The sequence below is a fragment of the Herpailurus yagouaroundi genome, unplaced genomic scaffold, assembly GCF_014898765.1.
Source record: "Herpailurus yagouaroundi ecotype Mexico unplaced genomic scaffold, PumYag 194, whole genome shotgun sequence".
Lineage (NCBI taxonomy): Eukaryota > Metazoa > Chordata > Mammalia > Carnivora > Felidae > Herpailurus > Herpailurus yagouaroundi.
The window spans coordinates 1,852,588-1,873,172 of NW_024412425.1; the positions used below are offsets into that span (position 1 = coordinate 1,852,588).

At 50.9% G+C, this 20,585-nt stretch overlaps 2 protein-coding genes across 2 annotated transcripts in view; one reads left to right on the forward strand and one right to left on the reverse strand.

Annotated features, from left to right (window-relative positions):
- The window catches only part of SPINT2 (serine peptidase inhibitor, Kunitz type 2), a 28,911-nt gene extending 27,457 nt beyond the window's left edge, over positions 1-1,454 (reverse strand). The window contains exon 1 of the mRNA XM_040445985.1: positions 953-1,454. Within this exon, the coding sequence (XP_040301919.1) occupies positions 953-1,058 (106 nt within the window). The 5' untranslated portion in view covers positions 1,059-1,454. The remainder of the gene's footprint in view (positions 1-952) is intronic.
- Positions 1,455-9,168: 7,714 nt separating this feature from the next.
- PPP1R14A (protein phosphatase 1 regulatory inhibitor subunit 14A) lies at positions 9,169-13,505 on the forward strand. Its single transcript, XM_040445986.1, has 4 exons — positions 9,169-9,431; positions 11,651-11,731; positions 12,336-12,368; positions 13,284-13,505. Exons 1-4 carry the CDS (start codon positions 9,231-9,233, stop codon positions 13,410-13,412), a joined length of 444 nt encoding a protein of 147 aa, XP_040301920.1. The 5' UTR covers positions 9,169-9,230; the 3' UTR covers positions 13,413-13,505.
- The last annotated feature ends 7,080 nt before the right edge of the window (positions 13,506-20,585 follow it).

Sequence of the window (20,585 nt, forward strand, 5' to 3'; positions counted from 1 at the left end):
CCCCCCACTAAAATATAAGCTCTCCAAGTGCAGGGACCTGGCTTGTTGGAAGTTACAAATGTGCCACTGCTGCCAGCACCATCCTTGACATATAGCAGGGGCTCAATAAGTTTTGCTGAATCAATGAATTCTTCTTTCAAAAGTGTTCCCTCCCCCCCCAAAAGCCTGGCTGTCCTTGTCTGGAAGCAGTTGAGATTATAACACTTGTTCAAAAAGACGTTTCAGGCCAAACTTCCGTAAAATGTAGAGGTTTAACATTGGGCCTTGTTCTCCGCCAGCTTCTAAGGACCAGTTTCACAAACCCAGCCCCAGCTTCTCAATGCCAACACTCTTCTTATACCAAAGGGCCCAGTCTTGCACCCTGGTAACGTTTCTCCCCTCCAACATTTTTGCTTTGCTTCTCCTTCCTTTGAAATACCTTTCTTTCTGGAGGCGCTCTACTGCAAATTTCTCGGGAGGCTGTCGTCCAATATCCAAAGAGGTGGGCGAGGGGGCTTTTTCCCAGAGGCTAAAACTGCGTCACCTAATCCAACCCCCACCGTCTCAGGCTTGGCCTCCCTGGGCTTTTCTGGGCCATGGAACTTTCCTCTGACAGGAAGTGGCTGGTCTTCTGTTGAGCCTCTCACCCTTTTCCTGTTGGCCAGTGCCACTCCTTCTTGGTCAATAGCCCTAGTCTCCTCCCTCACCCGCAGGAAACTTTACCAACCCCGGCTCCGCCGCTCGTCCTCACTCCCAAAGGCTCCCAAACCTCTTCCCCAGACTCGATCTCCCACAGCCGGCTCCACCACGCCCCCGCTCCACCAGGTCGCCCCCAATTTCCTCTCCCAGCAATTCGCCCTGATCATACCTTACCCAAGGCCCTTCGCACCCCAACGCAGCCGCCAGACCCTAATGTCCCGCCCTCGGCCTCTCTGCCTCCCGCTCCTCCCAGGAGACCCTCCCGGGCCCTCACCGTGGACGCTACGTTCTCCGTCGGCCGCCTCAGCCCCGAAAAGGAGCAGCGAGGCCAGCAGGGCGAGGAGCACCCCGCACCGCCTTGGCCCACACAGCTGCGCCATGACGGGCTCCACCCGGCAGCGCAGGCGAAGCCTCAAGCGGCTGGCCGTTAGGGTCTCGCGATCAGGTGCGGGAAGACCCTTGCCGCGCACGCGCACTGGGGAGCCTCGTGTTCAGGTGCCGGCGCTCCCAGAGGGTCTGCGAGGTGCCGCCCTGGCGCTCCCGCCGGCGTCTCGGGGACTACCCCTTGTCGGACCTTCGGTGCGCGGACGGTCTGTCCGCTACGCCCACGACGCTTCAGTCCGCCTCTCTCTCGTCCCCTGCCTCCGGCGACACTTCGCCGACTCTCCCACCGTTCAGACCCCCACCACACCCACAAGCGCTCGGTGGGCGGTAGAGCCAATGGCGGGCGCCTCGAAGCAGCTCCCGAAGGTGGCCGGCCGGGGAGGGGGCGGGGCGCACCTGGCGAGGCGGAGCACGCAGAGCGCAGGCGCAGGGAGCAGGCACCTGGGCGGCAGTCCTCCTCCCCCGGAGCACCTGCGCTGGCCCCAGGATTGGGGGAAAGGGGCAGGGCTTGCGTCGGCTCCGCCGGGGGTAGGACCTAGCAGGTGAGGAAACGCAAGCCTGCTGAGCCCCGAGGCTCCTGTTGCCTGCTCCGAGGTTTGGTGACGTCCGAGTACCCTCGCTCCTGGGCTGGGCCTCGGGGTGGGAGGAGAGGGTGCAGAACCTGTGGTTCCAGGCTTGGAAGCCCGCCTCGTTTCAGCCCCCCTTTGAGGGCGAGGAATTTACTCCTTTCTAAATGCCAGCGGTCACTGAGCGCCTACTGGGCGCGTTACTGGAAATACGACAGTGACCACGTCAGACTGGCCCCTTCCTCACCAGACTGGAACATAAGAGAGTAGTGATGGCAGAAGTATAGGGTGGGGGAGCGATTAGAGTGGGGGAGTGACGGGGAAGCGCAGACTGAATGATCAGGGACTACTAAAGGCAGCTTTGATAATGAACCCTTGAAGGATAAGAAGGGCTGACGGACGAACATTCCACATTGCAAGCAACAGGAACAGCGAACGCAAAAGTCCTGAGGCAAGAAAGACAACAGTGCCTTAAGGGATACGGGGCTACTCCCACTACTCAGCCTCCCTCCTGTCATAATAATATGTGGAGAGCCTTAATTAGGTTATCAAAATGGTGTTTACCTTAAGCAGTTTTCTGCATTTTTTTCTAAAGATTTTAAGTAATTTTACCCAACCTGGGGCTCGAACTCACAACCCCAAGATCAAGAGTTCCAGGCTCTATTGACTGAGCCCGCCAGGCGCCCCCTCTATTTTCTTTACTGTATTTTTTTTTTTTTAATGTTTATTTGTGTTTGAGAGAGAAAGAGAGAGCAGGGGAGGGGCAAAGAGAGCCAGAGACAGAATCTGAAGCAGGCTCCAGGCTCTAAATTGTCAGCACCCAGCTCCACGCCGGGCTGGAACTTACAAGTTAAGAGATCATGACCTGAGCCGAAGTCAGTCGCTTAAGGGACTGAGGCACCCAGGTGCCCCTATCTTTATTTTAAGAATTTTTGCTGGGGGGCACCTGGCTGGTTCAGTTAAGCGTCTGACTCTTGATTTCTGCTCAGATCATGATCTTTTGGTTCATAGGTTCAAGCCCCACATGGGGCTCTGCACTTACAGTGCAGTTCATTCTCTCTCTCTCTCTCTCTCTAAAATAAACAAATAAATTAGGGGCACCTGGGTGGCTCAGTCGGTTAAGCATCCAACTCTTGATTTCAGCTCAGGTCATGATCTCATGGTTTGTGGGTTGGAGCCCCATATCGGGTTCTGCACTGACAGCTCAGAGCCTGCTTGGGATTCTCTCTCTTTCTCTGCCCCTCCCTACTCATGTGTGAGCCCTCTCTCTCAAAATAAATAAACTTAAAAACAAAAGATTCTTTGCCCACCATCTTCTTTAATCTCGCAGTGAGGTCCTAGTACCCAGGGTCAAGAATCTGAATGTGAGGACAAAGGTCTCTCTAGCACCCAAATCCCCGACCCCCATCCCATCCCACTAAGGCAGACCTTGAGCTGGAAGACAGGACTATGGTGAGAGTTGAGGCTGGAGAGGAGTCACAGGTTCATTCATCCATTCATTCACGCATCTGTCTGTTCATTCCGCATATTCACTGAGCACCGACCATGAGCCAGATACTGCTGTAAATGCTGGGGAAGATACAAGGGTGAACAAAGTAAAATTCCTGCCGTGGTGAAACTCACTTTGTAATGTTGGTAACAGTGGTAGAACTAGCATATTTGACACCTGGAGGAGATAACTTTTTAAACAGTTTTTTAAATATTTATTTTTGAAAGAGAGAGTGAGTGGGAGAGAGAGAGGGAGACACAGAGTCCAAAGCGAGCTCCAAGCCCCATGCTGACAGCAGAGAGCCCAACAAGGGGGCTCAAGCCCATAAACCACTAGATCATGACCTGAGCCGAAGTCAGATGCTTAACCCACTGAGCCACACAGGCGCCCCGTGGATAATTTTTTATACCTCTTCCTCACTACCAGAAAATTATTTCAGTAAGAATCATGTAAGAATCACCATTTTATATGTTCTTTAGTTCTAAAATTAACAATTGAAAATGAATAAATTTCAATTTGAAAGATATTACTCAATTCAGTAAAATATTTCATTTATGAATGAAAATTTTCACTTACATTGCATTTTGCAGTTCATACCGATTCACTATTTTAAACAAAAATTTCAAAAAAATATGTAGAATGACAGAATAATTTCTTCATCTTTACAATCATTGTGCTATCATTTTAGTTTCTAATCTATTATCACTTAAATGAAAGATTATGTAGAATCACAGAGATTGGAGACTCAGACTGTACAAGCCCAAATGATACCAAATTGTTATGAACTTACTATCAAAATGAACCTGAATCTTCATATGGCAGAGGTCAACTGTATACCTGGGAGTTCTCTCTATATATTTTAAAATTATTTTTAAAATTATTTTTAACTTTATTTATTTATTTATTTATTTAGTAAGTAAGTAATCTCTACCCCCACTGTGGGGCTTGAACTCATGACCCTGAGGTCAAGAGTCCACATGCTCTACTGACTGAGCCAGCAGTCACCCTGGGAATTCTCTACATTAACTTCTCCAGAATTTTGTAGCAAACAGATGTTGGGTAGCCCCCATACTCATGGGCTGTATAACCCCCCTCCCCTCAAGGGTGAGCAGGACCTGGGATTTGCTTCTCCTCAATAGAATATGGCAAAGGAAGTTCATGATTATACTATGTAAAACTCCTTTTTTTAATGTTTTTTTTTTTTGAAAGTGGGGGAGGGAGACAGAGGATTCCCAAAGAGACAAAGTCGGACACTTAACCGACTGAGCCACCCAGGCACCCCAAGACTCCTTTTTTTTTTTTTTTTTTTTCCCAAGACTCCTTCTTAGTGGACTGGAGAGAGAGACTCTCTTTTGCTGGCTTTGAAACAAATAAGCTGCCACATAGTAAGAGGACCTATGGAGAAAGTTACATGGCAAGGACTTCACCTCTAGGAGCAAGAGAGCAGCCCAAACTGATAACCAGCAAGAAAATGAAGACCTCATCCTGATTAGGTCAAGCAATTGGAAGCAGATCTTTCCGCGGTTGAGCCTCCGATGAGACAGCAGCCCTGGCTGGCACCTGGATTATAGCTCAGTGAGACGGTGGAGCAGAGGGCCCCCCTAAACCATGCTTGGCCTGGATCCACAGAAACCACGAAACAATAAGTTTTAAGCTACAAAGTTGGTGGTAGTTTATTATGTAACAATAGAAAACTATTACGAATACAATGTTTACTAAAGTATACAGTAATAAAAATATCTTAACTGGAAGCCTTTTATTAAAACTCAACAGTAATTGTGTCAATTGTTTACAAGTAAACCAATGAAAGATTTTTGGATTATTTTGGAGGATTCTTTCTATCGCTTTATTCTACTGCTTAGAATTTGTCAGCGCATGGTGTAATAAAAACTGGGCCAACTTTTGGCCAGTTTTCATTTATTTTTTAAATTCTCTACGGACAGTGCACCCCCTTTCTGCCTGTACTCTGGTAGACCACACCTATTGCCCTTTGGCACATCAGTTGCAAAACAGACAATAAATAAAATGAGTACATTGTATACAATGCTAAAATGTAATGTTACGGATAAAACAGAGCCGGGTGAGGGGCACGGGAGTTACAATATAAGATAGGGTGTCAGACAAGACCCTACTGCACAGATGACATTTGAGGGAGATGAAGGAATGAACCCTGCTGATATCACGCTCAGGAAGAGCTTCCCTGATGGAAGGAACTATTAGGGCAAAGGTGTGAGATGGGACCACACTTTATAGAGGCTGCTTTTAAACAACAGGTTCCAGCAATGGAAACTTGATCAAGGCCAAAGGGCCCACAGCGACCACCTGGCTGAATACAGAAGGGCCCATCTGGAGACCCACCTCAAAATACCCGTAGGCCCTACCTGACCAATGGGCTCCTGACAACCAGGCACAGTTAATAAGAAAGAAAATCCCACATGTCCCCATACCTCCTCACCTTCTCACTTTAAATACGCCCCCCCTCCCCCCACTGCCTCCTTGCAGACAGCCTCTCCTCTGTTGTCCTGACCCCTGCTCCCTTGGGGCCTATTCAATAAACTTCTGTCGCCTTTGTTCTGCTTCAGGTGAATCCTTTCACCTCTGAGCCACTGGCTTCCACCTGATCCTTGCCCCACATTGGGGACCCCCATCTGATTCAGAGAGACACCCCATGCTTGGCAGAGCTTTGAATGCCCCAGGACAATGGGGAGCTATGGAGAGTTCTTTGTTTTTTAATATAACAGCTTTATTGGGATATAAGCCACATACCATACAATTTACCCTTTTAAAATGTACAATTCAAGGGTTTTGGTATGTTAATAAAGTTATGCAACTAACCCTACAATCAATTGAGAAAATAGCATCATCCTCAAAAGAGACCCTTCCCCACCATTCTCTCATCCCCGGGCAACCACCAATCTACTTCCTGTCTGTAGATTTGCCTATTCTGGACATTACAGATAATCATACAACATGTGGCCTTTTGAATCTAGTTTCTCTCACTTAGCATGTTGTTGTTTTTTTTTTTAATGTTTAGTTTTGAGAGGGAGAGAGGGAGACAGTGTGAGCAGAGGAGGGGCAGAGAGAGAGGGAGGCACAGAATCCGAAGCAGGTTCCAGGCTCTTGAGCTGTCAGCACAGAGCCTTATATGGGACTCAAACCCACGAATGGGAGATCATGACCTGAACCGAAGTCGGATACTTAACCGACTGAGCCACCCAGGTGCCCCTCACTTAGCATGTTTTGAAGGTTCATCTATGCTCTAGCATGTGTCAGTACTTAATTTCTTTTTTTTAAATGTTTATTTATTTACGTATTTTGAGAAAGCACACAAGAGAGAGCATGGGGAGGGGCAAAGAGAGAGAGAGAATCCCAAGCAGGCTCTGTGCCGTCAGCACTAAGCCAGATGTAGGGTTCAATCTCACAAACTAAGGGATCATGAACTGAGTCGAAATCAGAAGTCAGGCGCTTAAGTGACGCAGCCATCCAGGCACCCTAGTACTTAATTTCTTTTTATTGCCAAATAACAGTCCATTGTATGGATGTACCACATTTTATTTATCCATTCATCAGTTGATGGGCTATATTGTTTCCACCTTTTGGCTATTATGAACAATGCTGCTATGAACATTCCCATACAAGTTTTTGTGTGAACATATGCTTTCAGTTCTGTGGTATAGTCCTAGGAGTAGAATTGCTCAGTCATACAGTAACTCTTGAGTTTTACCTTTTGAGGAACTGCCAGACTGTTTTCCAAAGTGGCTGCACCATTTTACATTCCCATCATCAGCGTATGAAGGTTCTGATTTCTCTGCATCTTTGCCAACACTTGGTATTTCCTATTTATTTATTTATTTATTTATTTAGAGGTGGGGAGGAGCAGTGAGAGAGGGAGAGAGAGAGAATCCCAAACAGGCTCCGAGCCGTCAGCACAGAACCCAATATGGGGCTCCAACTCACAAACTGTGAGATCATGACCCGAGCTGAAATCAAGAGTGGGATGCTCGACCAACAGAGCCCCCCAGGGCCCCTTAAAGATTTTGTTTTTTAGTGATCTCTGCACTGAACATGGGGCCCAAACTCACAACCCCGAGATCAAGAGTCATTCACTCCACTGACTGAGCCAGCCAGGTGCCCCCCCACTTCTTTATTTTACACACAAGTCAGGGGCCCCTGGGCGGCTCATTCAGCTGAGGATCCAACTTCGCCTCAGGTCATGATCTCACCGTTAGTGGGTTCGAGCCTCACATTGGGCTCTGTGCTGACAGCTCAGGACCTGGAGCCTGCTTCAGATTCTGTGTCTCCCTCTCTCTCTGCCCCTCCCCCCTCTCTCTTTCTCTCAAAAAATAAACATTAAAAATGTTTTGAGATACAAGTACCTTATCAGAAATATGATTTCCATTTTTTCCCCCATTCTGTGGGTTGTGTCTTCACTTTCTTGATCATGTCCTCTAAAACACGAAACTTTTTAATTTTGATGATGTCCAGTTCATCTATTTTTTCTCTTGTTTCTTATGCTTTTGGTGTCATAGCTAAGGAACCATTGCCTACTTAAGGATAGTTTTAAGCAGGGATGGGGCATGGCCAAACTTAAGTTTTAAAGTATCATTTTTGCTGCTTAAAATTAAAAGTGGGAATACTGGGGGTGCCTGGGTGACTCAGCCAAGCTTCCTCCTTGATCTCGGCTCAGGTCATGATCTCATGGTTCATGAGTTCAAGCCCCACATCAGGCTCTGCATTGATGGTGCGGAGCCTGCTTGGGATTCTCTCTCTCCTTCTCTCTGCCCCTTACCTGCTTGTGCACTCTCTGTCTCAAAATAAATAAATAAACTTGAAAAAAAACTTTAAAAGAAGTGGGAATACTGGTGGAGCACCTGGGTGGCTCAGTTGGTCGAGCATCCGACTTCAGCTCAGGTCATGATCTCATGGTTCGTGAGTTCAAGCCCTGCATTGGGCTCTCTGCTGTCAGCACAGAACTCACCTCAGGTCCTCTGTTACTCCCCCTCTCGCTGCCCCTCTCCCACTCGTGCTCTCTTTCTCATTCTCAAAAATAAATAAACATTTTTTTTTAATTTAAAAAAAGAAGTGGGGATATTGGTGAAGTAACGGACTCCCGTGATCGCCCTTGTTAAAATTGCAACCCCGCCCTCATTCCATTTCCCCTTTTCTGTTTCGTATTTCTTCATAGAACTTATCATATTCTAATAAGCTGTATAATCGTGCTTACTTATTGTATTTACAGCCTGTCTCCACCACGAGGATATCAAGTCCCTGAGGACTGGGCTTGTCTTCTGTTCTCTATCTCTAGTGCCTAGAACAGTGCCTGGTGTGTGTGTGTGTGTGTGTGTGTGTGTGTGTGTGTGTGAGACAGATTGTGTATATATATATATATATATATATATATATATATATATATATAAAGTTGAGAGGACTGAAGGGAGCAGGTGCCACCTCCCTGTGCACAGGTCACCAAGAAACCCGTAGGGAAGGGTGTCGGGGAGGAGCCTGGTAATAACTTGAGTGGTTATTACCCATCTGGATGCTATCGGGCTTAGGGACCCTGATATGAGAGAGAAGCTAACGGATGACATGATGTCAAATGAATACACACTTGTTGAATAGAATGAGTGAATAAATGAACGAAAGGCTGCGTGGGTGAATGAATAATTGAAATAACGAACAAATGATGTGCTGTGAGTACTCTAGTTCCATTTTCCCTTGCAGAGAAAGATGGCACGCGGGCTCCTGCACCGTCCCTTGCAATCGCCAGGGGGCGCAGAAAGGCCTGGTCCCCAAGAGCCTGTCCCCGGGGCCGGCCCCCCCCCCCCCCCGCCCCGGGAGCCCCAGCCGCGGGAGCCCCAGCCGCCGGGCCCCGGCCTGGGACTCCGGGATCGCGCCCATACCTAGACCGTGCACGGCTGCGGGCTTTACTCGGTGCAGAGACCAGTCCCTGCGCTGCAGGCGGGGAAACTGAGGTCCGGGAGCCTGGGGCGGAGCTGGCCCCCGGGCGAGCCCGAGCCCCCGCCCCCGGCCGGCCCCGCCCCAGCCCGTAAGAGGCCCCCTGGGCGCCTAGCGAAAGCGCACAGTGCTGCGCGGGGGCCGGGGCCAGGACCGCGATGGCAGCTCAGCGGCTGGGCAAGCGGGTGCTGAGCAAGCTGCAGTCTCCGTCGCGGGCCCGCGGGCCGGGGGGAAGCCCCGGGGGGCTGCAGAAACGTCACGCGCGTGTCACCGTCAAGTATGACCGGCGGGAGCTGCAGCGGCGGCTGGACGTGGAGAAGTGGATCGACGGGCGCTTGGAGGAGCTGTACCGCGGCAGGGTGAGGCAGGGAGGGGGATGGAGGGGTGGGGGGAGGGACCGACAGACCCCGGGCCCGCACCCTCTACACCCTTCGGGTCTCTGGTTGCTTGTGCTGGCCTCGGTCACACAAGAGCACGCACGCACGGGACCAGGCACTCATGGGACTCCTTGGCCCTAGTGTCTCCCCTCCATGGCACTATGCTTGTGGACACGGACCACACTTGGGTCTCCAGAGATGTGTCCAAACACCTGGGGAAGGCCAGTGATTGAGCACACGGGGGATGAGGAGGCAAAGTTGCAGAGCCTGAGCGGCCATATCTGGAGAAAAGTTGGGGGACGGGGAGGTCTTAAAGCCAAACATAGATATGGTGACGGGGAAGATACTAAGACGAGGAGACGCACAGCAAAGGAAGCAACAGCATTTACAGACGTGCACAGCGACAAGTTAGAGCCACTAGCAGACACAGCAACAGAAGCAACAGCCAGGTACAGACGTACAGACTCTCAAGGACACACGCTGTGGTCACCTGCAGATCAACGGGCACCCACAGGCATCCTGGCACAGGCCACAGCCCCATGCAGACACACAGTTACAACGACAACCACACAAAAGGGCTCCGGTCACAGCTCTTCATAGATACACAGTGTAGCAATTCACAGACGGTCCCAGCTTCACCTACCCAGGGACACCAAATGGTTCAACTAACAGCCACCCATTTTCTCCTACAAGCAAAACCAATAATCACGTGGCAAACACAATGGCAGATGCGACAGCCACTCACAGACATAAAATCACAGGAATGACCGCTACACCCGGACAGAAAACCACACAAGTGACACAGGTAGAAACAGATGCCCGACGGCAGAAATTACCGCTGTCCTGTCCGTGGGCACCCGGGACCGAAGCTACCGCCCGAGGTGTTGACGCAGAGGCCGCAGACAGACATTTCACACGCTGGGCTGGAGTCTCTGCTTGAAGTCAACACCGTGCAACACAAAAACGCAGTCACGGGGACCTGATGGTTGTGTCGCTGCACCGGCAGGACGCACAGACGCTCCTCAGCACAGCTTGGAGGCAGAAGGAGCCATGGCCCCTTACGGTGACGTGGGGTGGGGCCCTTTTGTTCTGACATGTGGGTAGGCTCCTGGAAGTGGACAGAGAAGTCCAGTTGCCAGCGGTAGGTGACATCCTCAGACAGTGGGCGTTATAGCTGCCATGACACATTGACGATGACACGGCTAAGCCAGAGCCACACGCCTCCCGGTCACAGGACCATAGGCCCCCGTGCAATACACACACACACACACACACACACACACACACACACACACGAAGCCCCACACCTCTGCCTCTTGGGCCGGCCCCAGCCCCTTGGCATCGGGCTCTGGCTCACACGCAGAGCCTCACGCAGGCTGTGTGGCACACTTCTAGACTCTCCCTGCCTTTGCCCCTTCTCCGCACACAAACCCAGGACCAGCCAGCCCTGAGGTCCACAGTGAAGTCAGAAGCACTTTGGGTGGGGGAGGAAAAAATCTGTAGCCTCAGGGATCTCTTGCTTTGACAGCTGGATTCTGTCCCCCACAGGGATAATGAGCCTGCATTTGGCTCTTTGCCCCAAGAGGCTATACTAGAAATCCCCCTCTTGGCTGCTTACAGTTGGGCTCGTGGCTCATCCCGCCCGCCCACCCTGGGGGGCTTTGGTGGCCACCTCTCTGGACTGACCGGGGCACACTATTGGCCCTGGGGGCTGCCCTGAGCCCTAACCACCCTTGCTGTCCTCTTGGACAAGGGGCTGCCCCCCAGCAGGAGGCTCTGGCCTGCCTGCTCCCCTCCCCCACACCTAGTGCTTAGACTTTTCCTTGAAAGGGCAGAGCCAGCCCCTCTCCTGAATCCCAGAATCTGACATTCCAAGACTCGACCAGGCCTGTTTCCCACTATGGGAACTGGGGCCAAGAGGAGAGACCTGTGCCAGCCCCAAGGCTCTCTGGGCCCTGGGGCCCAGGCATCTGAGCTGGTACAGGCCCCTTGGCCTCTGTCAACCCATCTGTCACCCCTCCCCCTCCCCCCCCCCCAACACCCAGATGTCCCGCCTTGGCGGTGCTGTCCCTGACTGCCACATTGTTGCTCCAGAACACGCCAGCTGGGCCCTGGGGCTGGTGGGGCTTCTCCAGAGCCCTGGACAAAGGCGAGGGAGGGACAGGAAAGGGACCCTGACCACCCCTCCCTCCCTGCCTTAGGAGGCAGACATGCCTGATGAGGTCAACATTGATGAATTGTTGGAATTAGAGAGTGAAGAGGAGAGAAGCCGGAAGATCCAGGTAGGTGGGGGTGGGGGGGTGGGGGGGAAAGCTGCCGCCCCAGCAATAGTTCCCAGGTTTATTGAGCACTTAGTATGTGCCAGGCACTGTTCCAGTTGTTTTGCACTTAACTCATTTTATCCTCACAAACCCTGTCAAGGGTTTATCCTCTCCGTTTTGTTATTATCACTATAATTATCTCCCATTTTCCAGATGAGGAAAATGAGGCCCACAGAGATTTAATCACTTGCTCGGGGCCCCAGCTCAGAAAGAGCAGAGCTGGGAGTCAAGGCCAAGCAGTCTGACTGCTCTGACCTTGCTGTGCTCTCCCAGAGACAGGAAGTACTGTGTGACCTTCTGGCCCTCTCTGGATTCAGAGCTGGTCCTGGTGCGGGTTTCTGGACTCTACCCTAACGCCCTCCACCACACCCCCTCCGCCCCTCCGTGCTCTGTAAGACCCTTGGGCCATGTTCCTCTCTTGAAACCAGATGGGAAGTCCACCCTAGAGTCTGACTTCCTTTTGTCTTGTTGCCTCGGGGCCTTGTTGGGAAAGAAGGGGCCGGAGGGGATTAGGTGCTAGTCATTTACTGTTTTCTCTTTTTTTGCGGGGGGCTGGGGTGTTTAGGGACTCCTGAAGTCGTGCAAGAACCCCACAGAGGTGAGTTTGCCCTCCCACGCGGCAGGCCCTGTTCTGGCCCCCTGCATCCTGGTGGAAAAGGGGGTCCCTGGGGAGGAGGGAAGGCGCTGTCTTGCCCAGGGTCGTCAGAGGGAACTCTGGGGAGCCCTCTGTGTCGCTCAGGCCTTTTCTCAGCTCCAGTGGTGTCTTTGTCTTCCTCACCCTGGCTCCTCTCTCCCCATCTGCCACTGGGGCCCCATTATCTCCTCCCCACTGAGACGCTCCCCATCTGTCTCCGGTTTCTGCCTTTCCTCTGCTGTTTCTCCTTGGGGCCTCCAGTCTTTGGGCTCAGCCTCTCTCCGGGTATCCCCTACTCCCCTCCCCGGGCTGCTTCTCCCTTCCCCACCTCTGGGGCCCTCCCATCCCTGCAGGCCCTGAAGCTGAGCGGCCCCAACCCCTCCCACTTCCTTCCCTGCTTTAAAAGGGAAAAATATTCATGTTTCTCTAAATGGCTCTGGGCTGCCTGAGGGACAAACGTCATTGTGTGTCTGTCTGCCCTGGAGCGAAGGCCTCTGTCCCTGGGGACCCTCCTGGTGATCTCTTGGCCCGTGAAACCTCTTGAGGTCTCTCTGTGGCTATTTCTTCTCTGTGCTTTTGTCTCTCCCTCTGCATCTGTCTCTGTCTCCGTCTTGGTCCCAGTTTCTGGGTCTCTGTCTCTCTCCCTGTCTGTGTCTCTATCTCTCCCTGTGTCTCTCCCTGTTTCTCTCCGACTCTCTCTGTTTCTCTCCCTGTCTTTCTCTGTGTGTCTCCCTCTCTCTTTCCCAGTCTCTGCCTTTCGTCCCCCTCCCTAACTACCCCCACGCCCTCTCACTGACCAGGTCAGAGGGAATGGGGGCTGGGTGGGTGGGGTTGGCCCCACCCCTCCCCATGTTCTCAGGACCCCTGCCCTGTCCTCAGGACTTCGTCCAGGAGCTGCTGGTGAAGCTTCGAGGCCTCCACAAGCAGCCAGGTCTCCGCCAGCCCAGCCCCTCCGGTGACAGCAGCCTGAGCCCCCTCCAGGACCCGGCCCGGACCGCGCCACCCTGACCTTCTCGCCTCTGCGGCCCCCTCCCTTCTCCCCTTCACTCCACACGGTCCTGGCTTGTTTATAAGTTGTATGTAATGGTTCTATAACAACACTCGCGTGCCTGTTTTTCCTCTCCCTGATCACTGGGCTTCCCCAAGCTCCCCCAACACCTCCCTCTCTCCCGCTGCGTCTCCTCGTGTCCCAGCACCCGCAGCTGGCCCGACAGATGGAGGCTCACTCCTCAGCCAGAGAGCATGAGAACAGGCCCTGCTGACCTAGCACCCCTGCCCCCCGGGGACTCATCTTGTCATTCCCCACCTCCCCCACCCCGCCAGCCTTGGTCGGCCCAGCACAAGCCAGCAAGGCCACAGTAGGTGTCATTCAGGGTTCCTGTGGGAATGATGGTCTGTGGTCCTTGCATCATGGGAGACGTGCAAAACCAAACGTGCCCAACATCACCACAAGACGCCATGAACAGACCAATTTAAGGGGGCTTCCTGAAGAAAGTGACATTGAGGCAAGGCTTTGAAGGATGCATGGGAGTTTGTGTGAAACGGGTACCCATATCGGAGGACTCTGAACCTTGTGGGTGGAGGGACTGACATTGAGGCTAAGCCGGGGGAAGATACCAAATATTGGCAGGGCCATCGGCTAATCAGGATGTTCAAGTCCCCTGGAGCTGGATCAGGGAGGCCCCTGGGCTGGAGCAGGGGGAGGCCTGAAGGGTTACAGGGGAGGGGCTAGGGCTCAGAAGTTGTGGTAGCTATTTAACCCAAACTAGAAGTATTTCAGTATTTTAACAGCAGATCTAGTTGTACCCGTAGTCCTGGCTGTGTACAGTCGGGATACGGGGTGGGCCAGGGCCAGAGCAAGGGGTCTCTGCCCCCCCCCCCCCAGGGCAAAGCACACTTCACATATTGCCTCTACTACTGACTGGATTTGAGGTCCCAGCCCCTGTCCTTACCCCGTGCCACCCAGCAGCCCAGCTAGGATCAGGCACCCATCCCAGGGGGTCTGAGCTCTGGCAGGAAGAGAAGACGTGGCTAAAGAGGGGAATGCAGGGACACCTTGCCTGTCCAGCCCTTCAGGTGGCCTCGCTGTCCCTACACAGACAGACTTCAGGCTTCAGTGTCTCCCTTCCTCCACCTAAATGTATAGAGAATGAATGTGTGGAAGATGGAGGTATCCCTCCTGGCATCCGATCACCTGGGCCCATCTCCCAGAACATCCTCTGGGGCCCACGGAACCCTTTGAACTTCCATCTCACAACCTGTTTTTGGTTCCTCGTTTTGTGGAGGTGGTCTGTGCTCAAAACTTAGGTTCTAAAGTCCTGGGTGTCCCATGTGTTGAGCGTCCCAGTTTCTTCATCTGGAAAATGGGGACTTCACAGATGAGGAAACTGAGGCCGAGTTTAGTGCTATCATGTGCCCAAAGTCACACATCTGGAAAGTGGCACTGGTCTTCAGTCCCTTGCACCTGACTCCAGAGCCCAACTACTCAACTCCTACCCTACAATGCTCCCATAAACCATAGCGGTGAGTGCTATGCTTTAGTGTCAGGAAGAGGTTGACTAACTCATACTACAGTGTTAGTGACTGCTCATACTCCTGAGATGTCCTATCTAATTATTTTTAAATGTTCATTTTATTTTTGAAAGAGTGTGAGCAGAGGAGGGGCAGGGGGTGGGGGACAGAGGATCTGAAGCAGGCTCTGCACTGACAGCAGAAAGCCAATATGGGGCTCAATCTCATGAACCATGAGATCAAGGTCTGGGCCAAAGCCAGATGTGTAACTGACTGAGCCAACCAGGTGCCCCTGTATTGCCCTTCAGATAGGATATCTCAGGGGGTGCCTGGGTGGCTCAGTCGGTTAAGCATCATCCCTGGCTAGCAAAGATGTACCTTGGGAACACTGATTTTCAAGCCCTCTGATGTGACAAAGCCCCAAAGGACACCGTGTCTCTGACCTGCCACCCTTGAACTGCCCCACTTGCCTCCTCACCAGGCTCCCTGCCTCTGTCTGTTTCCCACTCAGCAGCCAGATAACACCTTTCCTTCGCTCTCCCCTTTGTCTCCATCCACTGCCTTCCCTTTTCCGCTTTCCTCCAATTCATCATTTTTAAAATCAGTTTCTAGGTATTGTTCTACGATTTCTTTATGCGAATACAAACAAGTGGGAACCTAGATTCTGCCCCAACCTTGCTCTTTTTCACAAAACAACCCACCTTGGAGATCCTTCATATCACAACCCCTCCGTGGGCTTCCCTTGGTCTCAGAACAAAAGCCAAAATCCTCCCCTATATACTCCTCCCTGCACTCTCCCACTTCCCCACCTCACTCCCTCCGGGACCACAGACACATTTCCTCTGCCCAGAGCACTCTTCTCTGAGGGTCCCTCATCCTCCTTTAATGTAATCTCAGAGAGGTTTCTGTGAGCCCCTTATCTAAGGAGCCATGCCTTCTGTCACTATCCTGTCACCCTGATTTAGTTTCTCCATAGAATTTGTTACACCCTGACATAATCTGTTATTTCATTGTCTGTCTACACTCCCCAACCTTCAGAATATTAGCTCCTTGCCTGCCTTGAGTATGGCTGTCCTCATGTCTGGAACAGTGTCGGGCACACAGTAGGTGCTTGCCCCAAACAGTGCCCCCTGGTGGCCACATTCTCTCTCCGCACACAGTAAGCCTCCTCGTATAGAAGTGAGGTCTCAGCGCCCCCTCGTGGCTATGTGAGTTGGTTTTAAACTGCACCCCAGAGGTTAGTTACTCTGGGAACGCGGCGGGGGTGCGGGGAGAAGGTGTCAGATGGGTTTTAATTAAAAGAGCAGGCTCCAGACGCAGCTGCTACCAGGCACTCATCCATCTGATCAACACCAGAGGCTTTGCTAATTAGAATGATAAATATTAGAAATGGGCTTTTATCAATGATTCGGCTGGTATTCACAATTGACTAAAATGTTTTAGAAATACTTTTCATCCTCATAACAAACAGGGCAGCAAGTCAGCAAAGAGATTATCATGGTTGATATAAGATCAACCTACAAAAATCAGGATCATTTCTGTAACACTATAATAACCAATTCGTGTTTATTTTTTATGTTTATTTTTCTTTCTTTTTTTTTTGTTATCCCCCCTCCCCCGTTTATTTTTGAGAGAGAGAGAGAGAGAGAGAGAGAGTGCGGGGGAGGAGCACAGGAAGAGAGAGAGAGAGAGAGAGAGAGAGAGAGAATCCTAAGCAGGCTCCATGCTGTCAACGCAGAGCCTGACCCAGGGCTTGGTCTTGTGAACAGTGAGATCATGACCTGAACTGAAATCAAGAGTCAGAAGCTCAACCAGGCCACCCAGGTGCCCCTGTAATAACCAATTCAAACAAAGTTTTAGGGGTGCCTGGCTGGCTCAGTCCGTAGAGCATGCAACTCTTTTTTTTTTTTTTTTTTAATGTTTATTTATTTTTGAGAGAGAGACAGAGTGTGAGCAGTGGAGGAACAGAGAGACAGGGAGACACAGATTCTGATGCAGGCTCCAGGCTCCGAGTTGTCAGCACAGAGCCCAATGTGGAGCTTGAACTCACCAACCATGAGATCATGACCTGAGCTGAAGTCAGACGCTTAACTGACTGAGCTGCCCAGGCACCCCATGCATCTCTTAATTTCAGGGTCATCAGTTGGAGCCCCACGTTGGGCACAGGGATTACTTTTAAAAAATTAAAATGTCAATAAAGGATACAGAAGGTATTCTGAAAAAAATGAAACCATCCATATCCTTAGATAGGCTATCTTAATATTATCCACATGTCAATTCTCTCAAAATTAGTCTACATGTTTAAAGCAATCTTAATCAAAATGTTTTTTTTTTTTAATACTCGATAAACCAATTCTAAAATTTATATGGAGGCACAGGGCACCTGGGTGGCTCAGTCGGTTGAGCGTCTGACTTCGGCTCAGGTCATAATCTCATGGTTTGTGAGTTTGAGCCCCGCGTCGGGCTCGCTGCTGTTCGTGCAGGGCCTCCTTTGGATCCTCTGTCCCCTTCTCTCTCTTTACACCTCCCCTGCTCATGTTCTCTCTCTCTCAAAAATAAATAAATATTTAAAAAATTATATGGAGGAATAAAGGTATACAGATAGCTAAGTCAACATTAAAAAGGAAGGGAGGGTCTAGGGGTGCCTGGGTGGCTCAGCAGGTTAAGGGTCCAACTTTGATTTTGGCTCAGGTCATGATCTCATGGTTCATGAGTTCCAGTCCCACATTGGGCTCTTCACTGTCAGCTGGGAGCCTGCTGGAGATCCTCTCTCTCCCTCTCTCTCTGCCCCTCCCCTGAGGGAAAAAAAAAGGAAGAGGGGATTCTGCATTACCAAATATTAAGACCAACTGCAAAGCCACAGTTATAAAAACAGTGGGATACAAGAACAGGTGCATGCACCAAAGGAACAGAACAGACTCACAGGCAGACCCAGGCCCGTTTAGGGACGTAAGACGAGACAGGTTGCATTGCCATTCCATGGAGGAAAGGATGGATTGTTCACTGTGATTTTAGGAAAACTTGCACATTCTATGGAGAAAAAGAAAACGGATCCTTACGCCACACACAAAGACTCTAAATGAAGTAAAGACCTAAATGTAAAGAATTAAACTATGGAGGGGCACCTGGGTGGATCAGTCCATTAAACATCCAACTTTGGCTCAGGTCATGATCTCACGGTCTGTAAGTTCAAGCCCTGCATCCGGCTCTGTGCTGACAGCTCGGAGCCTGGAGTCTGCTTCGGATTCTGTGTCTGCCTCTCTCTCTGCCCCTCCCCCACTCGTTCTCCCTCTCTCAAAAATAAATAAATAAACAAACAAAAACAAGGAGAGGGGTGCCTGGCTGGCTTAGTTGGCAGAGCAGGGTTGTAAGTTTGAGCCCCATATTGGGTGTAGGGATCACTTAAAAATAAAAATCTTAACAAAAAAAAAAAAATAAAACAACAATGAGACATCAGTTAACACCTATTGATCAGGCAAAAATTAGAAAGCTGGATGATACCGGGGCACCTGGCTGGCTCAGTCGGTGGAGCCTGCAACTCTTGATCTTGGGGTTATGAGTTTGACCCTACGTTGGGTGTAGAGATTAGGTAAAGGTAAAATCTTTAAAGTTTTGTTATTTTATTTTATTTTACTTTATTTTAATGTTTATTCATTTTTGAGAGACAGAGCACACAAGCAGAGAAGGTAAGGAGGGGGGTGGGGACACAGAATCTGAAGCAGGCTCCAGGCTTCAAGTTGTCAACACAGAGCCCGACGCGGGGCTGGAACTCATGAGCCGTGAGATCGTGACCTGAGCCAAAGTCGGATGCTCAAGCGCCTCAGTCACCCAGGTGCCCCAAGTTTTTATTTTATTTTAGAGAAACAATGTGTGAACAGAGGAGAGGGGCAGAGGGAGAGAGAAAGAATCTTAAGCAGGCTCCACACTCAGCTTGGAGCCTGACGTGGGGCTTGATCCCACGACCTGGGATCATGACCTGAGACTAAATCAAGAGTTGGACACTGAACCAACTGAGCCACCCAGGAGCCCCATTAAAGGTAAAATCTTTAAAGAGAAGGAAAGAAGAAAGAAAGAAAGAAAGGAAGAAAGAAAGAAAGAAAAAGCAAGCAAGCAGGCAAGCTGGATGATACCAAGTGTTGGCAGTGGCATTGACCAACAGAACAGACCAGCAAGCATGCATGGCGTGCGTGGTAACACACGGTAAGTGAACTGGATAAACACTAGGCTAGGCCTGGGGAAATAGGGCCCCCATGCACTGCATGTGGGAGCGGCTCATGGTCCAGGCATCTGGAGAGAAACCTATTCATTCAGTCTCAGGTATTTCTGAGCACCTATTCTATGTCTGCCTACATCAGGAGCTTACACTCTAACAGGGCAAAACAGATAATAAACAGTATTATAAATGAGTGAATTACATATTAGAAGGTGATGAGAATTATGGGAAAAATTAAGCAAAGAGAAAAAATGAGACACAGCAAAGAGATTGGAAGTGCTAGGGAGGGGAAGGTTGTGGTTTTCTTTCTTTTTAAAAAGATTTTTTTTAATGTTTATTTTTGACAGAGAGAGAGACAGACTGGGGGCAGGGGAGGGGCGGAGAGAGAGGGAGACACAGAATCCGAAACAGGCTCTGGGCTCTGAGCTGTCAGCACAGAGCCCGATACAGGGCTCGAACTCACAAGCGGTGAGATCGTGACCTGAGCCGAAGTCAGACACTCAACCGACTGAGCCACCCAGGTGCCCCGATTGTGATTTTCAACAGGGTAGTGTGGTAGACAGAGAAATGGCCCCCCAAATGTCTGTGTCCTAATCCCTAGAACCTGTGACTATGTTACCTCACGTGGCAGAAGGGAGTCTGCAGACGTGATGAAGTTAAGGATCTTGAGGTAGGGAAGATTATCCTGGGTTATCCTGGTGGGTCCAACGCAATCATGAGGGTCCGTGTAAGAGAGAGGCAGAGGGAGATTTGAAGGGTGGAGGGTGGGTGGTCACAAGCCCAGGAAAGGCGTCAGCCACGGATGCTGGGAGAGGCGCCCATCCGATTCTCTCCTAGCGCCTCTGGAACTGGAGGGGAAGGAATAATGTTATGTTATGTTATGTTATGTTTGTTATGTTATGTTATGTTATGTTATTTACTTACTGTTTATTTGTTTTTTGAGAGACAGGGATAGTTAGAGTGGGGGGAGGGGCAGAGAGAGAGAGAGAGAGAGGGAGAGAGAATCCATGCTGCCAACACAGAGCCCCATGTGAGGCTTGAACCCATGAACTGTGAGATCATGACCTGAGCTGAAACCAAGGGTTGGAGGCTTAATCCACGGAGCCTCCCAGGCTCCCTGAAATTTCTGTTGTTTTAAGCCCCTGAGTTGGTAGTCATTTGTCACAGCAGCCGGTTCTGCCACGTCTCATCTCCTCCTTACCCCCACTCTGCCCAGTCCTCCCGCCAGAACTTCCTCAGCCTCCTCCCTGGTCGGTCTCTGTGCTCCCTCCCTGCTCCCGCAGTTTGTCCCACACGTGCGACCATGGGGATCCTTCTAAAACAGCATTCCATTATCCTTGGAGCCCTCCGTGGGCTCCCTGCCCTGCCCTGCCCTTCCCTTCCCTTCCCTTCCCTTGCCTTCCCTCCCCTCCCCTCCCTCCCCTCCCTCCCCTCCCGCGCGGCCCCCCCCCCACAAA

Excerpts from the sequence above, each read along its gene's own strand:
- PPP1R14A (XM_040445986.1), top strand. The coding sequence starts at position 9,231 with ATGGCAGCTCAGCGGCTGGGCAAGCGGGTGCTGAGCAAGCTGCAGTCT. Across the intron at positions 9,432-11,650 it reads AGGAGCTGTACCGCGGCAGG|GAGGCAGACATGCCTGATGA; the intron begins GTGAGGCAGGGA and ends TCCCTGCCTTAG. Across the intron at positions 12,369-13,283 it reads CGTGCAAGAACCCCACAGAG|GACTTCGTCCAGGAGCTGCT; the intron begins GTGAGTTTGCCC and ends CCCTGTCCTCAG.